At 37.2% G+C, this 17716-nt stretch overlaps 1 protein-coding gene across 4 annotated transcripts in view; it reads right to left on the bottom strand.

The window, feature by feature from the left end:
• MYO9A (myosin IXA) overlaps positions 1 to 17716 on the bottom strand; it is a 298796-nt gene that overhangs the window by 6577 nt on the left and 274503 nt on the right. For all 4 annotated transcript variants that reach the window (XM_046008480.1, XM_046008479.1, XM_046008481.1 and 1 more), the window contains one exon: positions 2058 to 2260. In XM_046008480.1, coding sequence (XP_045864436.1) covers positions 2058 to 2260 — 203 coding nt within the window. The remainder of the gene's footprint in view (positions 1 to 2057; positions 2261 to 17716) is intronic.

The following is a 17716-nucleotide window of genomic DNA, read 5'->3' as shown; positions in this document are numbered from 1 at the left end:
CTGTAAGCCACAGTAATGATGGAGGCTACAAACACAGTCTGGGACCTATAATAGAGCAAAGAGTGAGCTGGGAAAAGATGCTGCAGCTGTAAGATATTTTGGTAAAATGAACTCTGGGCTGATAACCAGGAGATCAGGGTTCTAAACTCACTCTACATTCATATATAATGCATTGGCAAAGTACTTTCCTCTCCCTGGACCTCAGCGCCCTCATCCACGGAACAGAGAGATGACATGAGATAATCTCTAAGATTCCTTCTAGCTCTTTAACTATTTTCCATGAACTGGCACTAATGATGAAGTAAAACATCATTGATCTTTTCTGTCCTTTGCCTCTTATGCCACCTCTACTCACAGCATTCTCTACTCCTTTTCATCAGGCACCCAACCTACCTCTCAGTTGTGCCCCTTGTTCCCTCAAGTCTTGGACTTGGTTCCTAATCTTGCTTTCTCGCTACTACGTGATGTCACCCTGATCTGTCAATAAACATCTTCGTAAAAGCTCACCTCAGTACTCTCATACCAAAGTGTCCTTGTGTCCGCTACTTCTAACAATCTTTCCTTCATACTACATGGGCAATTTCTCCAACGTGCAGATCTTAGAGTTTGTCACTACCTGGAAATATACTAGCTCTGAGTCCCAAACTGTCCACAATTTCCTTATCCTTCCAATTCTTACTCCCTTTCTCATCAAATCTCCTCTCTTTCAGAGCCTTCTTAGCTTTACTTCTCTACCTAGCTCAAACTATATTCTCCAATGACATTTTCATCAAAGCTGAGTGAAGTCCTCTTTTCAAATTAGATAGCTAGCCCCTGGTCAAGGTGCACAACCTCTGCCTTATCGTGTTCTGTACAGCTGAGTCCCAGCTGCTTTTTTAGCTTACCAAAGTTCTAGAATCACTCCTGACAGGCAAAACGTATTTTAACAGACTCAAATGTCCCCTAATGCATCAATCTCTTAGACCTGGGATCCTGGAACAAAAATCCCCTTAAAACTGTAGAACCTTTTTTGTCAATAAGAACCGATACACAGTACCCTCAAAAAGAACCATAGGGGGCGCCTGGGTGGCTCAGTGGGTTAAGCTGCTGCCTTCGGCTCAGGTCATGATCTCAGGGTCCTGGGATCGAGTCCAGCATCGGGCTCTCTGCTCAGCAGGGAGCCTGCTTCTCTCTCTCTCTGCCTGCCTCTCTGCCTACTTGTGATCTCTCCCTGTCAAATAAATAAAGAAAATCTTAAAAAAAAAAAAAAAAAAAAAAAGAACCATAGCACGTTTGTACTATCCCTAAGATGTAGTGTTATTGTTACTTAACCTTGCTCTACTGATGGTAGAGGGCAGAGAGTTGACTATCTGTCTCTCTCCTAAATTGCCACCAATTTCCCCACCTAGTATCCCAGCACCCACTAGAATTGCTGCCTTACCCTGACTATCCAGTTGGTGGCCCCACGGCTATATTGATCTTCAGATAATAACCTTCTTTATGGAGTTCTCTTTGTTTTTGAGATTTTATTTATTTGTCAGACAGAGAAAGCAAGCACAAGGAGGGAGAGCAGCCGGCATAGGGAGAAGCAGGCTCCCCACCCAGCAAGGAGCCCTATGCAGAACTCAAGCTGAAGTCAGACACTTAACTGACTGAGCCAGCAAGGTGTCCCACTTTAGGGAGTTCTGAATGATGCCCATTCTTGAAAGAGACTTTTGTCTTAGCCTAGGAATCCTTACTCCTCTTTTTAAAGACCAACCTGTTCAATGAGGCTGATCTCAGACCTGTTTGGAAACCTGGCTAAGACTGACACACCTTATCGCAGTCACCAGCACTGTCACTCAAGAAGCTTTAGGTACCCCTGCTCATAGAGCTTCCTTCACTGAGGTGACAACTCTTCATGCTCTTACCTGAGTCCAGGCAACATGTTTTTTTCATCTTTGCATCCCCTGTATTACCAGATACAGTGCTTGATACATAGGGGATATTTAATAAAAAAGGAAAAACCAAGAGAGCACAGAATGCAGAAAATGAAAACAGGTAACGACTGGTGGCTCCCTTTCCTCCTGGAAACTTACTTCTCTTTCTGTAGGTTCTCAATCTGCTCAGTCAGTACCCTCTCCTCTTGCTGCATGGCTGCTTGCTGTTGTTCTGTGATGTCAGTCTCCACAGTGGCTTCACTAGTCAAGGTCTCTTCTGGGACATCAGACATGGAGGGCAACCGGACCACAACAGGAGAGGATGGACTTGGATAGTTTCCTCGACGAAGTCGCCCCTTTCCCTGCAAAGAAAAATATGTGTTAGCAGTAAATTGAGTGACTGCATTAGGTGTATGCAGCTTGTTCAGAACAGCAAGTGTACTTCCATCACACCAGGTAAATGGTAGGAATAAATGGAAACATTCTGCAAGCCCTCAGATATTTAGAAGATACTGTCCATCAAACGCATTTAGATTAAGTATTTCTTGCAGGAGCACTAGAAAATGGATGCTTTGGTAGGTGGCACTGTGGGAACACATTATGCACTGAGAAGAGAGATTCTTCACTTAATATAAGCTTTGTCCACTCCAAGCAAGTATCCATACCTGGCTATTTAAATTTAGTTAAAATTAAATAAATGTAAAATTTTAGTTCTGTATTCATACTAGTCACATTTCAAGTGCTCAATTGTCACGGGAGGCTAGTGGCTACTATACTGTATAGTGTAAGATACAGAACATTTCCATCCACAAAGGTCTGACAGACAATGCTGCTCTGTAACTTTAACCTTGGAATGCACAATCTCTCTAGGAAGACTACAGAAACATGTCCTGAAAAGTCAGTTTCTTAAAAAAAAAAAAGTCATTTATGTATTACAGAATGCTTGTGAGAGAGATTCTCTGACAGCACCTCAAGAAATTTCCTTTTTGAGATTAGGGCAGGGGGGGGGAAATCTCATTGCTTTTAATTTAGTTACCTTGTATATGACTTTAGCTTCTGATAATAGCAGACTAGATTTCAGATTAAACCTCCTTCTGAGAGCACCTGGACCAAGCATAAAAAAACCCAAAATAGGGGCGCCTGGGTGGCTTAGTGGGTTAAGCCTCTGCCTTCAGCTCAGGTCATGATCTTAGGGTCCTGGGATAGAGCCCCGCATCAGGCTCTCTGCTCGGCAGGGAGCCTGCTTCCCCCTCTCTTTCTGCCTGCTGCTCTGCCTACTTGTGATCTCTCTCTTTCTCTGTCAAATAAATAAAATCTTAAAAAACCAAAACCAAAACCAAAATATTCTTGAAGGCACCAGAGAGCTAGTTAACAAAGCAAACAAAAGATAGGCTAGTTCAGCATTCAGGGCTAATCTAAATTTAAGAAGATGTGGCTGAGAATCTGAGCAGAGTTTCTGACAGACTACAGCAGGGGTTAGCAAACTATGGCTCTGGGCCAAATCTGGCCTTGTGCCTGATTTTGAAAATAAATCTTTACAGAAATACATTTATGCTCATTAATTCACACATTGTCTAGGCTCTTCCGAAAACAGCTGCAGCACTGATTGTTGCATCAAAGACCGTGTGGACCACAAAGCCTAAAATATTTACTCTCTGGTCCTTTATAGAAAAAGTTTGCCAATCCCTGGGGTAGAAATAAAAACTGGAGTCCAGACGCACACAAGGGTATGGACCGTTGCCCGGTAAAACTTCATGCCTGACGCTGAGATTCCCAAGGTTTGCATCCTAAACAAGGGTAAGCTGAAATAAAAGTCTTTGTGGATGGACACTGTGGCCTAGCTTCAAGTCATTTGAATGGTTCTGAAAATTTAAGTCCTAAAACCGGATTAAAGTAACCCCAGATTGCAAGTGCCCTAGAACCTGACAGAAAAAAATGAAAACACACTTTGGAGGAAAATCATGTCCTCTCACAGTCCTCAAAATACTTCTACAAATAGTTTTTCAAATACTATGTATGACACATAATCAAAGGTAACTGAGACAAGACAATGTAAATGAAAACTAGTGAAAACAATAAAACCCAGAAACTTTCAATGACTCCAGATACTGTGGCTATCAGACAGACTTAAAATAACCATGCTGAAGGAGATAGAAAGATAGAGTTGAAATGGTAGACTGGAAGTTAAGTCAGAAGAAAACAAAGAATCAAGCAGAAAATAATTTTTTTCCTAAAAAAATTAGGAAAAGAAGGTAAAAAGTTAGAAAGGACAAAATAAAAAGATCAACCATATGTACAAAGAATTACCAGAAGAGGAGAGAGATCCTGTGGAATACTAAAGAGATAATGACAGCATTTTTCAAAATCAATTAAATATATCAACCCACTGACTGAAGAAAGCATTCAAACCCTAAGGAAGATAAACAGAAATAAGTCCACACATAGAAACAACTGCTAAAAATAAAAGGCAAGAGATAATCTTAAGATTTATTTATGACAGACTGAGAAAGTAAGAGCATGAGCAGTGGGGAGGAGCAGAGGGAGTCAGACAAGCAACTCTGTCTGTGATGAGCATGGAGTCTGAGATAGGGCTTGACCCTAAGATCATGACCTGAGCTGAAATCAAGAGTCAGGATGCCTAACCAAGCCACCTAGGCACTCCAAGGTAAGAGGTAATCTTAAAAGTAGTCAGAAAAAAAGTATACCTGCAACAAGGACACAAAATTAATATTCAAAAATATTCAGTTAAAATTCTAAATACTAATAATGAAGTAGCAGAAAGAGAAATTAAGAACACAATTCCATTTTCAATAGCACCTAAAAGAATAAACTACCTGGGAATAAACTTAACCAAAGAGGTGAAAGACCTGTACTCCAAAAACTACATAATACTGATGAAAGAAACTGAAGATGACACAAACAACTGGAAAATACATTCATGCTCATGGACTGGAAGAATATTGCTAAATGTCCATATTACCCAAAGCAATCTACAGATTCAATGCAATCTCTCTCAAAATAGCAACAGCATTTTTCAAAGAACTAAAACAAATACTAAAATTTCTAGGGAATCATTAAAGACCCTGAATAGCCAAAGCTATCTTGAGAAAGAAGAACAAAACTGGAGGTATCACAATTCCAGATTTCAAGATACTACAAAGCTGCAGTAATAAAAAACAGTATGGTACTTGTACAAAAACAGACACAAAGATCAATGGAACATAACAGAGTCCAGAAATAGACCCATGCTTATATGGTCAATTAATTTACAACAAAGGAAGCAAAAATATATGACAGGGGAAAGACTGTCTCTTCAGCAAATGATGCTGGGGTAACTAGACAGTTACATGCAAAAGAATGATGTGGACCACTTTCTTACATCAGACACAAAAAATTAACTCAAAATGTATTAAAGACCTAAATGTGAGACCTGAAACCATAAAAACTCCTAGAAGTGAACACAGATAATAATTTCTCTGACATTGGCCATGGCAACATTTTCCTAGATATGTCTCCTAAGGTAAGGGAAACAAAAGCAAAAATAAATACTAGGACTACATCAAAATAAAAAGCCTTTGTATGGTAAAGGAAACCAGCAACAATACAAAAAAGGCAACCTACTGACTGTGAGAAGATATTTTCAAATCATCTATCCAATAAGGGGTTATTATCCAAAGTATATAAGGAACTTACACAACTCAAAACCAAAAAAACCACAAACAACCCAATTAAAAAATGGACAGAGGACCTGAATGGACACTTTTCCAAAGAAGAGCTACAGATGGCCTACAGACATGTGAAAAAATACTCAAGATCACTCATCATCAGGAAAATGCAAATTGAAACCACAATGAAATATCGTCTTGCTTCTGTCAGAATGGTTAGAATAAAAAAGACAAGAAATAACAAGTATTGGCAAGGCTATGGAGAAAAAGGAACCTTCTTACACCAATGGTGGGAACGTAGACTGGTCCAGCCACTTTGGAAAACAGTACAGAGGTTCCTCAAAAACGTAAAAGTAGGACAACCATATGATCCAGTCATTCCTCTACTGGATATTCATTCAAAGAAAATGAAAACACTAATTTGAAAAGATATATGCAACCTTATGTTAATTGCAGCATTAATTTACAAATTACATAGGTAGTCCAAGTGTCCACTGATTGATAAATGGATAAAAAAGTAATGGAATATATTCAGTCATTAAAAAAAGGATGGGATCTTGCCATTTGTGACAACATGGATGGAACCAGAGGGTATCCTGCTAAGTGAAAAAATCAGATAAAGACAAATTTCATGATTTTACTTATATGTGGAATCTAAAAACTAAAGCAAATGAATTACCAAAAATAATCAGATCTTTTAAATGTAGAGAACAAACCAATGGCACCAGAGGGAAGGGGGCAAAGGGATGAGTTAAGGAAGTAGGAGATCCAGGCTTCCAGTTATGGTATGTATAAGTCACAGGGCTGGAAAGTACAACACAAGGTACCTAATCAGTGGTACTGTAACTACCTGCAATAGCCCTGCATAACATATTTGTTGAATTACTATGCTGTACATGTGAAACTAATGTAATATTATGTGTGTTAACTATACTCAAAAAAATGTTAACTGAGTTATGAAATGGAAAAGTACATATACACATGCAACAAAAATAAACTATTCGGTTCAAAGGTTACTTTTCCACAGAAATAATGGAAAGCAAAATATAATAGATGCTATTTTTATAGTGATGAAAGGAAAGAAACTGCCAATCTAGAATTTTACACCAAGCAAAACCACCTTCAAGGATGAAGTTGAAATAAAGATACTTTTAGACAGACTAAGATACAATTACAAATACAATCACCAATACAATTGCACTAAAGGAACATAAAAAATGAAGAGAAGTCGGGGTGATAAATGAAGAACAAGGGAAAGAAAATATGTGAGTAATTTTGAATGAATACTGACTACATAAAACATAAGAATAATGTGTGGATTTAAAGTATACAGATAATTAAAAATAACAAGAGAAACTACATCATATGTAACATATAATAATAGCTGAAGCATATGTAAGTCCTTATATCATCGAAGATGAAGGTACAAATTAACAGACTTTGATAGTCATAGATTTATGTTGTAATCTTTAGGTTAACTATTTAAAAAAGAGTAAACAAGTATAAAACTTGCAACTAACAAAAGAAAAAATGGAATAAAAAGTAATCAAAAGAAAAAGGCAAAACAAAACAAAATAAAACACAACAAAAACAAAAACAAACCCCAAAATGCAATAAAGAAAAGAAACATGTTAACAGGTAGGAATAATAAAACACACAAAATAAAATAGTAGATTTAAATCCCAATATATTAGAGATTACATTAAATGTAAATAGATTAAATGCACTTGTTAAAATCTGGAGACTGTCAGAGTGTCTTAATAAAGAAAACCCAAGTATATGAAATTTATTAGGGGCACATATAAAACATTAGAATTTAGAAAGCTGAAAGTAAAAAGATGGGAATAAAAGACATAGCATGTTTAATCAAAAGAAAACTGGTGTAGCTAAATAAGTTCCAGGCAAAGTAAACTTTAAGGTAAGAAGTGTTAATTTGTGATGAAGAGGGATATTTCACAATGATAAATGCTCAAATTATGAAGAAGGTAGGTTTCCAAATTTGGAAGTACCTAAGTAATGGCTTCTGAAAGTTTAAAGTAACATATTGACAGAAATACTCAAAGAAACAGACAATGCTATAACTACCACAGAAAAAACAAATGTGTATACACAAACCAGTAAAGCAACTTGATATACATTAAGTGACATAATAGGCATATAAAAACTCAGTATCTAACAACTTCAGAATATTGGTGGTTTTTTTTTTTTAAGATTTTATTTCTTTATTTGACAGACAGAGATCACAAGTAAGTGGGTGGGGGGCGGGGTGGAAGCAGGCACCCTGCTGAGCAGAGAGCCCGATGTGGGGTCTTGATTCCAGGACACTGGGACCATGACCTAAGCCAAAGGCAGAGGCTTTAACCCACTGAGCCACCCAGGTGCCCAGAATATTCTTTATTTTAAAACATATACAGTAAGAAAATAAATTTCCAAGGGGTTAAAAAATTTTACCTGACCTTTAAAGTAATTTAAAATAAGTTTCCTGATAGTGTCATCACAAAAGAAGACTATAAATCCCTATAAATTCAGAAATTAAGAAATAGACTTTAAAATACCCATGGACAGGGACACCTGGGTGGCTCAGTCGGTTAAGCCACTGCCTTTGGCTCAGGTCATGATTCCAGGGTCCTGGGATTGAGTCCCACATCCAGCTCCTTACTCGGCAGGGAGCCTGCTTCTCTCTCTGCCTCTGCCTGCCACTCTGCCTGCTTGTGTGTGCATGCACGCTCTTGCTCTCTCTCTCTGATAAATAAATAAATAAAATCTTAAAAAAAATCCATGGACAAAGAAGAAATCACAATGGAAATTAGAAATTATTTTGAACAACAGTATCAAAATATGTGAGATACACTTTAACACTGCCTACCCTAAAGTTACAGCCCTACATACACACATTAGAAAAGAAGAACTGCTAAAAATTAAAGAGATAAGCACCAATTTCAGGACACTAGGTAAAGAGTAACAAAGTAGACCAAAGGAGAAAAAAGGAAACAAAGATAAGAGTAAATTAACATTAGGAAAAAAGAGGATCAAAGCCAATACATAACTTTTTTAAAAGACTAATATAAAGTTTAAAACCCTGGCAAGACTAATGAAGAAAAATTAAGAATTCACAGATAACCAAAGGCAGGAATGAAAAGAGGGACACTACTATAAATCTTGTAGATAAAAAAGTTAAGAAGCTACTATGAACAACTTTATGTCAGTAAATCTGAAAGTTTATATGAATTGGAGAATTTCTACAAAAATCCAAGTAATTAATGCTGTCAAAGAATAAATTTTAAAATGTGAAAAATCTTATAAATTCAATCTACAATTTAAAACTTTTCCAGAAAGGAAACTATGGGCCCAGATGATTTTACTAGCAAACAAGAAGACAAATTCTTCCACAAAAGTTTTTTTTTAAAAAGAACGCTTTCCCAACTCATTTTCAGAGGCCAGCATTCCCTTGATATGAAGGCATAACAAGGATATTAAAAGCACTATTATAATTTTACTCATTATCACAGGTGTAAAAAATTCTAAAAACATACTATAAACCTATTCAAGCAATATATAAGAAGGATATTACTGTAAGACTAGTTGATTTATTGCAGTAATATGTAAATCATGGTTTAACATTAGAAATGCACTGTGTGTGTGTGTGAATGTCAATAAAATACATACAGTAACAGCAATTTATAAAATTCAACATAAAATCATAGTAACAACTCTTAAAAAAACAGGAATACAAGGGAACACACTTAAGAAGCATCTACAAAAATTCTATAGCAAACATCATACTTTGTGGTAGAAGACTGAAAGCTTGCCCACTGAGACTGGAAATGATCCCTATCCCTGCCAAGAATGATCCCTATCAGCACTTCCTTTCTACAGGATACTGGAGGTTCTAGCTGATGTAAGAAAAAGAAATAAAAGGCCAAAAGACTGTAAAAGACCAAATGAAGCTATCATTATTCATGAACAATATGCCTGTAGAGGTAGAAAATCTAAAGAAAGTGAGTTGAAAAAGGTCATCAGACAAGGAGAAAAAATGTGTAAGGTCACTACACACAAAACTTTAAAACATTTTTGAGAGGAACTGGTCTATATGGAGAGAGAAATCATGTTCATGGATGGGAACAATATTGTCAAAATGTCAACTCTCGGGGGTGCCTGAGTGGCTCAGTGGGTTAGGCCTCTGCCTTCAGCTCAGGTCATGATCTCAGGGTCCTGGGATCGAGCCCCACATCGGGCTCTCTGCTCAGCAGGGAGCCTGCTTCCTCCTCTCTCTCTGCCTGCCTCTCTGCCTACTTGTGATCTCTGTCTGTCAAATAAATAAATAAAATCTTTAAAAAAAAAAAATGTCAACTCTCCCTAAAGCAATCTATTAGTTCAAAGGAATCTCAGTAAAAATCCCAAGAGAATTTTTGTGAAGCCGATTCATAAAGAGCCAAAAATAATCAAACACGACTGAAGAAGAAGGTAGGATGACTTGTTCCAGCAGATTATTTTTAGAATGCTGTATTAATTAAAAAACCTGGTATTGGTACAAAGTCAAAACAGAGAGCACAGAAACAGATCAATGCACATATAGACTCTTGATTTATAATAAAAGGGGAACTTCATGACAGTATGGAAAGAATTTTTTAATTAATTAATTATTATTTTATTATTTTATTTTTATATTTTTAAAGATTTTATTTATTTGACAGAGAGACAGAGATCACAAGTGGCCAGAGAGGCAGGCAGAGAGAGAGGGAAGGAGCAAGGAGCCTGATGCAGGGCTCGATCCCAGGACCCTGGGATCATGACCAGAGCCGAAGGCAGAGGCTTAACCCATTGAGCCACCCAGGAACCCCTATTATTATTATTTTAGAGCAAGACAGCAAGCAAGGGGGGGTGGGGAGGCAGTTTGGGGGTGAGTGAGAGAGATAATCTTAAGCAGCCTCCTGACAAGGTGCAGAGCCCAATGTGGGGCTAGATCTGACGACCCTGAGCTGAAATCAAGGAGTCAGACGCTTAACTGAGCCACCCAGGCGCTCCAAGAATATTTTTTAAATAAATGGTTCTGGAAAAACTGGATATCCATGTGGAAACATAAAGATCACTGCCTAAAAGGTGAGGGAAGCATTCAAGAGTAAAGGGAAGAGACTACACACCTGACAGCCAAAGGCAATGCATGGTCCTTGACTTGACATTGGTTTAAAGAAAATCGCTATAAAGGATACTTGGTGAAACTTTAATATGGACTGTGTATTATATAGCAGTCTTGTGTCAATGTCACATTTCCTGATCATCAACTACACTGGGTGTGGTTAAATAGAATGCCTTTGGTCTTATGATATACATGCTGAGGTATTTAGGGGTAAACTGTCATAAACTCTGAAATGGTTGAGAAAAAAAAAAGCGAGAGAAAGGCAAACATGACAAAATATTAACATTTGTTGTATCTAGGTGAAGATACATGGGTATTCATTGTACTAGTCTTGCAACTTTTCTAAATGTTTTAGTTGTTAAAAATAATAAACTGGGGGGCACCTGGGTGGCTCAGTGGGTTAAGCCTCTGCCTTTGGCTCAGGTCATGGTCTCAGGGTCCTGGGATCGAGCCCCACATCGGGCTCTCTGCTCAGCAGGAAGCCTGCTTCCTCCCTTTCTCTCTGCCTGCCTCTCTGCCTACTTGTGATCTCTGTCAAATAAATAAATTAAAAAAATTAAAAAAAAAACAACAATACACTGGAGGGGCAACTGGGTGGCTCAGTCAGTTAAGCGTCTGCCTTCAGCTCAGGACGTGATCTCCAGGTCCTGGGATTGAGCCCTGCTTTGAGTTCCCTGCTCAGTAGGGAGTCTGTTTCTCCCTCTCCCCATGCCCCTCCCCCTGCTTGTGTTCTCTCTTTCTCAAATAAATAAAATCTTAAAAAAAAAACAAAAAACAAAACACAAAGATCACTGCCTTCATTTTATCACATACAAAAACTGTCTCCAGGTGTACTGGATACCTAAATATCAAAGGCAAAGCAATAAAGCTTTTAAAAAATAATAAAGATGATCTTTATAACCTTGGGTAGTAAAAAATATTCTTACACATGACCCTAAAAGTAAAGAGTGATAAATTAGACTACATTAAAATTAAGAACCTCTGCTAATCAAAAGATACTTTTAAAATAGGGTGATAGGTATTGAGGAAGGCACATGTTGTGTTGAGCACTGAGTGTTATAAATAACTAATGAATCACTGAACACTACATCAAAAACTAATGACATATTACACAGTGGCTAAACGAACATAAAAAAAAGATACATTTAAGAGTGGAAGAAAAAGGGGCGCCTGGGTGGCTCAGTGGGTTAAGCCTCTGCCTTCAGCTCGGGTCATGATCTCAGGGTCCTGGGATCGAGCCCTGTATCGGGCTCTCTGCTTGGCAGGGAGCCTGCTTCCTCCCCTCTCTGGCTGCTGCTCTGCCTACTTGTAATCTCTCTCTCTCTCTGTAAAAAAGAAAAAAAAAAAAAAGAGTGGAAGAAAAAAATCTGAAACAGGAGTAACCAGAATTCATAAAGAACTTAAAATCAAACAAAAACAGGTAACCCAATTAGAAAAATGGGCCAGGGATGTGAACAGGTCCTTCACAAAAGAGGACGGCCAAATGGCCAACACACTTATGGAATAAGCACATTAGAGTCACAGCATAAAAATGCAAATTAAACCACTCTGACACACCCATTAAAATGGCTAAAATGAAGGAATCTGGCAACATATGTAGTGGAGTAGAACAACTGGGAACCCTCCCTCATACACTGCAGTATGTACAACCATGTTGGGAAAAAAAGTTCACTATTATGTAAATAACCTTGATGATACATATATCTGTGACCCAGTAATTCCACTCCTATGTATTGTCAACAAAAATATGTGCATGTGTCCATCAAAAATCCATGTATCAGAATGTTTATAGAAGCATCAGTCATAATTCCCCAAAACATAAGCCAAAAGTCCTTCAACACTAGAATGGATACATTGTGGTATACGTGTATACTGCGATACTACAGCGTTAACGACAATGACCTACAACTAACCACAACAATATGAATAAGTCTTACACACATAACACCGAGTAAATTAAGTCAAATAGAAAACAAGTTACATGATTATTCTGTTTTTAATGTCCCAAAACAGGTAAAACAAAACTCTAGTGTTCAGAGATACATACATACACCAACAAATAAAACAGACTAAATGATTAACATCAAACTCAGGTTACTGCTTATGCTGGGAGGGAGAAGGGATTGTGTTTGGAAAGAGAAAAAGGAGAGCCTCTGGGGGTGCTAGCAATATTCTATTTCTTGACCTAAGGGTGGCATTTAGATAGTTCCTTTATAATTCATTAAGATCTGTATGTATACTGCTGTGCTTTTTCTATATGTACTTCACAGTAAAAAAAATATTTTAAGAGGTCCTTTTCAAAGTTAGCTATTTATGCCAGTATGCCGATATCTTTCAAACAGCATGGGAAAATAAACTGACAGATTTCTGAGTTGATTTTGGGAAGAAAGAAGATATGCTCTCTCAGAAACAGAAACCTAAAAGGTTTCACCTGAAAAAGGTTTCACCTGAAAAAAAAAAAAGGCTTCACCTGAAAAAGGTGGAAGTGGAGGGCAGCTCCAAGGGCATTCAGGCTAACCCTTCCAAATTCATGCATTCTAAAACACACAGCAGGATGAAAATCAAGAGAATTACAAGACTGCTATTCCACTTTCAGTTCTGAGTTCAGAAAGCAGACGATGTATTAAGAAAAAGGCCTTTGAAATAGAAGATCAGTCTGCAAATTTAACAAAGGATGCCTCAGAAGAAGATGGCACTGTGGAACTAAGGAAGAGAACGAACAGGATTTGGAGTTAGTATCAACACAGAATGTCCATTATGACTGATCACAATCACATAAATTTCAGGACATCTTGATATTGACTATTTTAATGAAGCCAAATAAATGACTAAAACATTATGTAATATATGTAATATAAAAGCCTCAGGGAGCTGGAAAAATCTGAACTGATTCCACTACACACTTACCAGTATTCAATAGTGGAGCTGCTGAGCTGCCTTTGTTCAGCATTCATAATCTTCATCGAGCCAACTAAGTACTTCACCATGGGTTAGTTCGGAATTACATAAAAGAGTGAAGAAAATCAAACAGGCTATTCAGGCCCAAGTTCTAATCAGCATTAAACAAAGATGAGGGAAAAGGTGAACCCACTACATCTCAGTTCTCTTACAAGGTCAAAGGAAGTACTTTTTAAAGTTGATTACATAGAGCTTTTAGATACATGGAAATGGAAAATTGCTAATGTGTTAAAAACTGGACATAAATTTGTATACTGTAGGTTTTTTTTTAAATCTGCAAACACACCAAATTATTAACACTAGTTTGAGTGGAATAATATCCTTTATTCTCTATACTTCTCTGTACTTTCAAACTTCCCCAAAGTCAGCATGACTTTTTAATGTAACTTTTTCTTTTCCAGACCAATGTTCACTTACATATTCTCTTTTAGTGGTTTTACCCATAACTGGTTTTCTACCATCTATGCAAAAGTCAACAGAGTGAAAAGGGCAAATATTTTCTTGGCATTATTATAAAAATATATTTGACCTCATGGACTCTCTGAAGAGTCAAGAGTTAACACGTTGAGCAGTGGTTGGTGAATCCTTTGTTCTTTTTTCACTAGGTAGGAGGTCTTTCCCTACTTATTTAAAGGAGCTTCCCCTATTAATTTAGGGAAAATTAGACCTTGTGATACGAGTTGTATATATTTCCATAGGATGTGTCATTTTCCTTTTGCCTTGCTTATGGTCATTTCTATCATACAGTAATACTTTGTATCTATGGTGATGAACTTAACAACTTTTCTTTTTAATGGTTTTGTATAATAGAAAAACCTTCTCTACTCCAAGATTACAGTATATTTTTCTATTATAATAGGGATTTTATTGGTTTGGATTGATCACACACTTTATGAATGATTTATACCTAATTCTTCAGGCAAATACCAAATATAAAGTCAAATTCTAGTCCTTTTCTGAGAATATAATTCAATGATTTTCCAGCTTAAACTTCAGAGATAAATTATTCCTAAAATTAAGATATCAACTCTAATTATCTGCAAATGTTGCTAAGTACAGATATGAAGTCTGCTTAATCCAGGTTTCAGTATCATACATAACATTCAGATTTCCAATCCAAGTTACTAGGAAAAGCTAGACTGTGACTACCAAAGATGTCACAGATAGCACACAATTCTTATAGATCAGCAGTTTAAGACATTATGGAGAGTTAACTATTTTCAATTTTTTAAAAGAACATATATTTTTATTTTTTCCCCAAGTTTTTGTTTATATGCCAATTAACATACAGTGTAATATAGTTTCAGGTGTAGAATTTAGTGATTCATCACTTACATACAAAAACACCTGGTGCTCATGAAAAGTACCCTCCTTAACACCCATCACCTATTCAGTCCCCCTGCCTCCCTGCCCCCCGCCACCTCCTCTCCAGTATGTATCAATTATGTTATTGAGTCTGTTTCTTGGTTTGCCTCTCTCCCCCGTAAGTTCATTTGTTTTGTTTCTTAAAATCCACACATGAGTGAAATCATATGGTACTTGTCTTTCTCTGCCTGACTTATTTCACTTAGCATGATACTCTCTAGCTCCACCTATGTATTGCAAATGGCAAGACTGCATTCTTTTTTTTTTTTTTAAAGATTTTATTTATTTATTTGACAGAGAGAGATCACAAGTAGACAGAGAGGCAGGCAGAGAGAGAGAGAGGGAAGTAGGCTCGCCGCTGAGCAGAGAGCCCGATGCGGGACTCGATCCCAGGACCCTGAGATCACGACCTGAGCCGAAGGCAGCGGCTTAACCCACTGAGCCACCCAGGTGCCCAAGACTGCATTCTTTTTTATGGCGGAGTAATATTCCATTGTGTGTGTATATGACACACCACACGCTCTTTATCCATTCATCAGGTGATGAACATTTGGGCTCTTTCAGTAATTTGGCTATCATAGATAATGCTGCTATATGTGTCCCTTTGAATTAATATTTTTGTATCCTTTGAGTAAATACTTAGTACTACAATTATTGGATCATTGGGTCCCCTATTCCCAACTTTTTGAGGAACCTCCATATTGTTTCCCAGAGTGGCTACCCCAGTTTGCATTCCCATCAACAGTGTAAAACACTAATGAAAGAAACTGAAGGTGACACAAAGAAATGGAAAAACATTTGATGTGTGTGGATTCTAATATTGTTAAAATGTTTATATTACCCAAAGCAATCTACACATTTAATCCAATCCCTACCAAAATATCAACAGAACTTTTCATAGAGCTAGAACAAACAGTCCTAAAATTTGTATAGAACCACAAAGGACCCAAATAGCCAAAGCAATCTTGAAAAAGAAAAGCAAAGCTGGAGGCATCACAATTCCAGACTTCAGGTTATATTACTAAGCTGCAGTGATCAAGACAGTATGGTACTGGTACAAAAACAGACACATAGATCAACAGAACAGAATAGAAAATCCAGAAATGGACCCACACCTATATGGTCTACTAATATTTGACAAAGCAGGAAAAAATATCCGATGGAAAAGAGAGTATTTCCTCAACAACTGGTGTTGGGAAAACTGGACAGCAACATATAAAAGAATGAAAATGAAACTGGACTACTTTCTTACACCATATGCAAAAATAAATTCAAAATGGGTAAAAGACCTAGATGACAGAGGCAGCAACCTCTTTAACATCAGCCATAGCAACTTCTTACTAGACATGTCTCCTGAGGCAAGGGAAACAAAAGCAAAAATCAACTATTGGACTTCATCAAGATAAAATGCTTTTGTATAGTGAAGGAAACAATCAAGAAAACTACAAGGCAACCCATGGAATGGGATAAGATATCTGCAAATGACATATCTGATAAAGGGTTAATAACCAAAATGTACAAGGAACTTTTTCTAAAAAACTCAAAACCAAAAAACCAAATAATCTTATTAAAAAATGGGCAGAAGACATAGACATTTTCCCAAAGAAGACATACAGATGGCTAACAGACACATGAAAAGATGCTTAACATCACTCATCATCAGGGAAATGCAAATCAAAACCACAATGAGGTATCATCTCACACCTTTCAGAACACTAAAACTAACAACACAGGAAACCACAGGTGTTGACAAGGTTGTGGAGAAAGGGAAACCCTCTTACACGATATATTTTTTATTTTTGAAGTATATGACATACAATTTCATACTAGTTTCAAGTGTACAACATATTGATTCAACAAGTCTATGCATTACTCAATGTTCACCATGACTCGCTTGTACAGAAAAATCAAAGTAGCACTTGATTTCACACTTTCAAAATGGAAATGGGATTCCCCTCTTCTTTTCATACATCTGCTGTGTATGTGTTCTTAGTGGTTTTTATGTGGATGTATGTTTTTCACATCAGTTGGGTAAATGCACTGAGGGCACAGATGCTATAGCATATGGTGACACTATGCTTAGCTTCAAAAGAATCTGGAAAGATGTCTTCTTAAGAGGTTGTACCATTTGTAATCTCATCAGTAATGAATGAGATTTCTTTTTGTCCCACATCCTCACCAGCAATTGGTATTGTCAGTTTTGGTATTTAGCCTTCTAATGGATGGAGAGAGTATGTCCCTGGTGTTTGACTTTGCTTTTCCTTAATGCACAGTGCATATCATTTTCCACTAATTCCTCAAATTGAGCAATTTACACATGCTTATTTCCCATTTATGTATATTATTTGGTAAGGTATCTACTCATATTGCCCTATTTATCTTAATTTGGAGAGCTTGTTCTCTTATTGTGGAATTTTCCTAGTTATCTGAATATTTTGCATGCAAATCTTTCTTCAGATATGTGTTTTAAAAATACACAGCCCTAGTCAGATGCTTGTCTTCTTAAAAATTGTAATTTTCACCGAACTCACAGATAGAGAGTAGACTGATTGATGGTTGCAGGGGCTGGGGTGAGGATATAGGGGAAATGGATGATAGCGGTCAAAGGGTAAAAATTTCCAGTTATAAGATGAATAAATTATGGGGATATTATGTACAACATGCTGATTATAGTTACTATATCGTATATTTGA

The sequence above is a fragment of the Meles meles genome, chromosome 6, assembly GCF_922984935.1.
Source record: "Meles meles chromosome 6, mMelMel3.1 paternal haplotype, whole genome shotgun sequence".
Taxonomy (NCBI): Eukaryota; Metazoa; Chordata; class Mammalia; order Carnivora; family Mustelidae; genus Meles; species Meles meles.
This window is presented reverse-complemented; position numbering and strand designations above follow the sequence as displayed.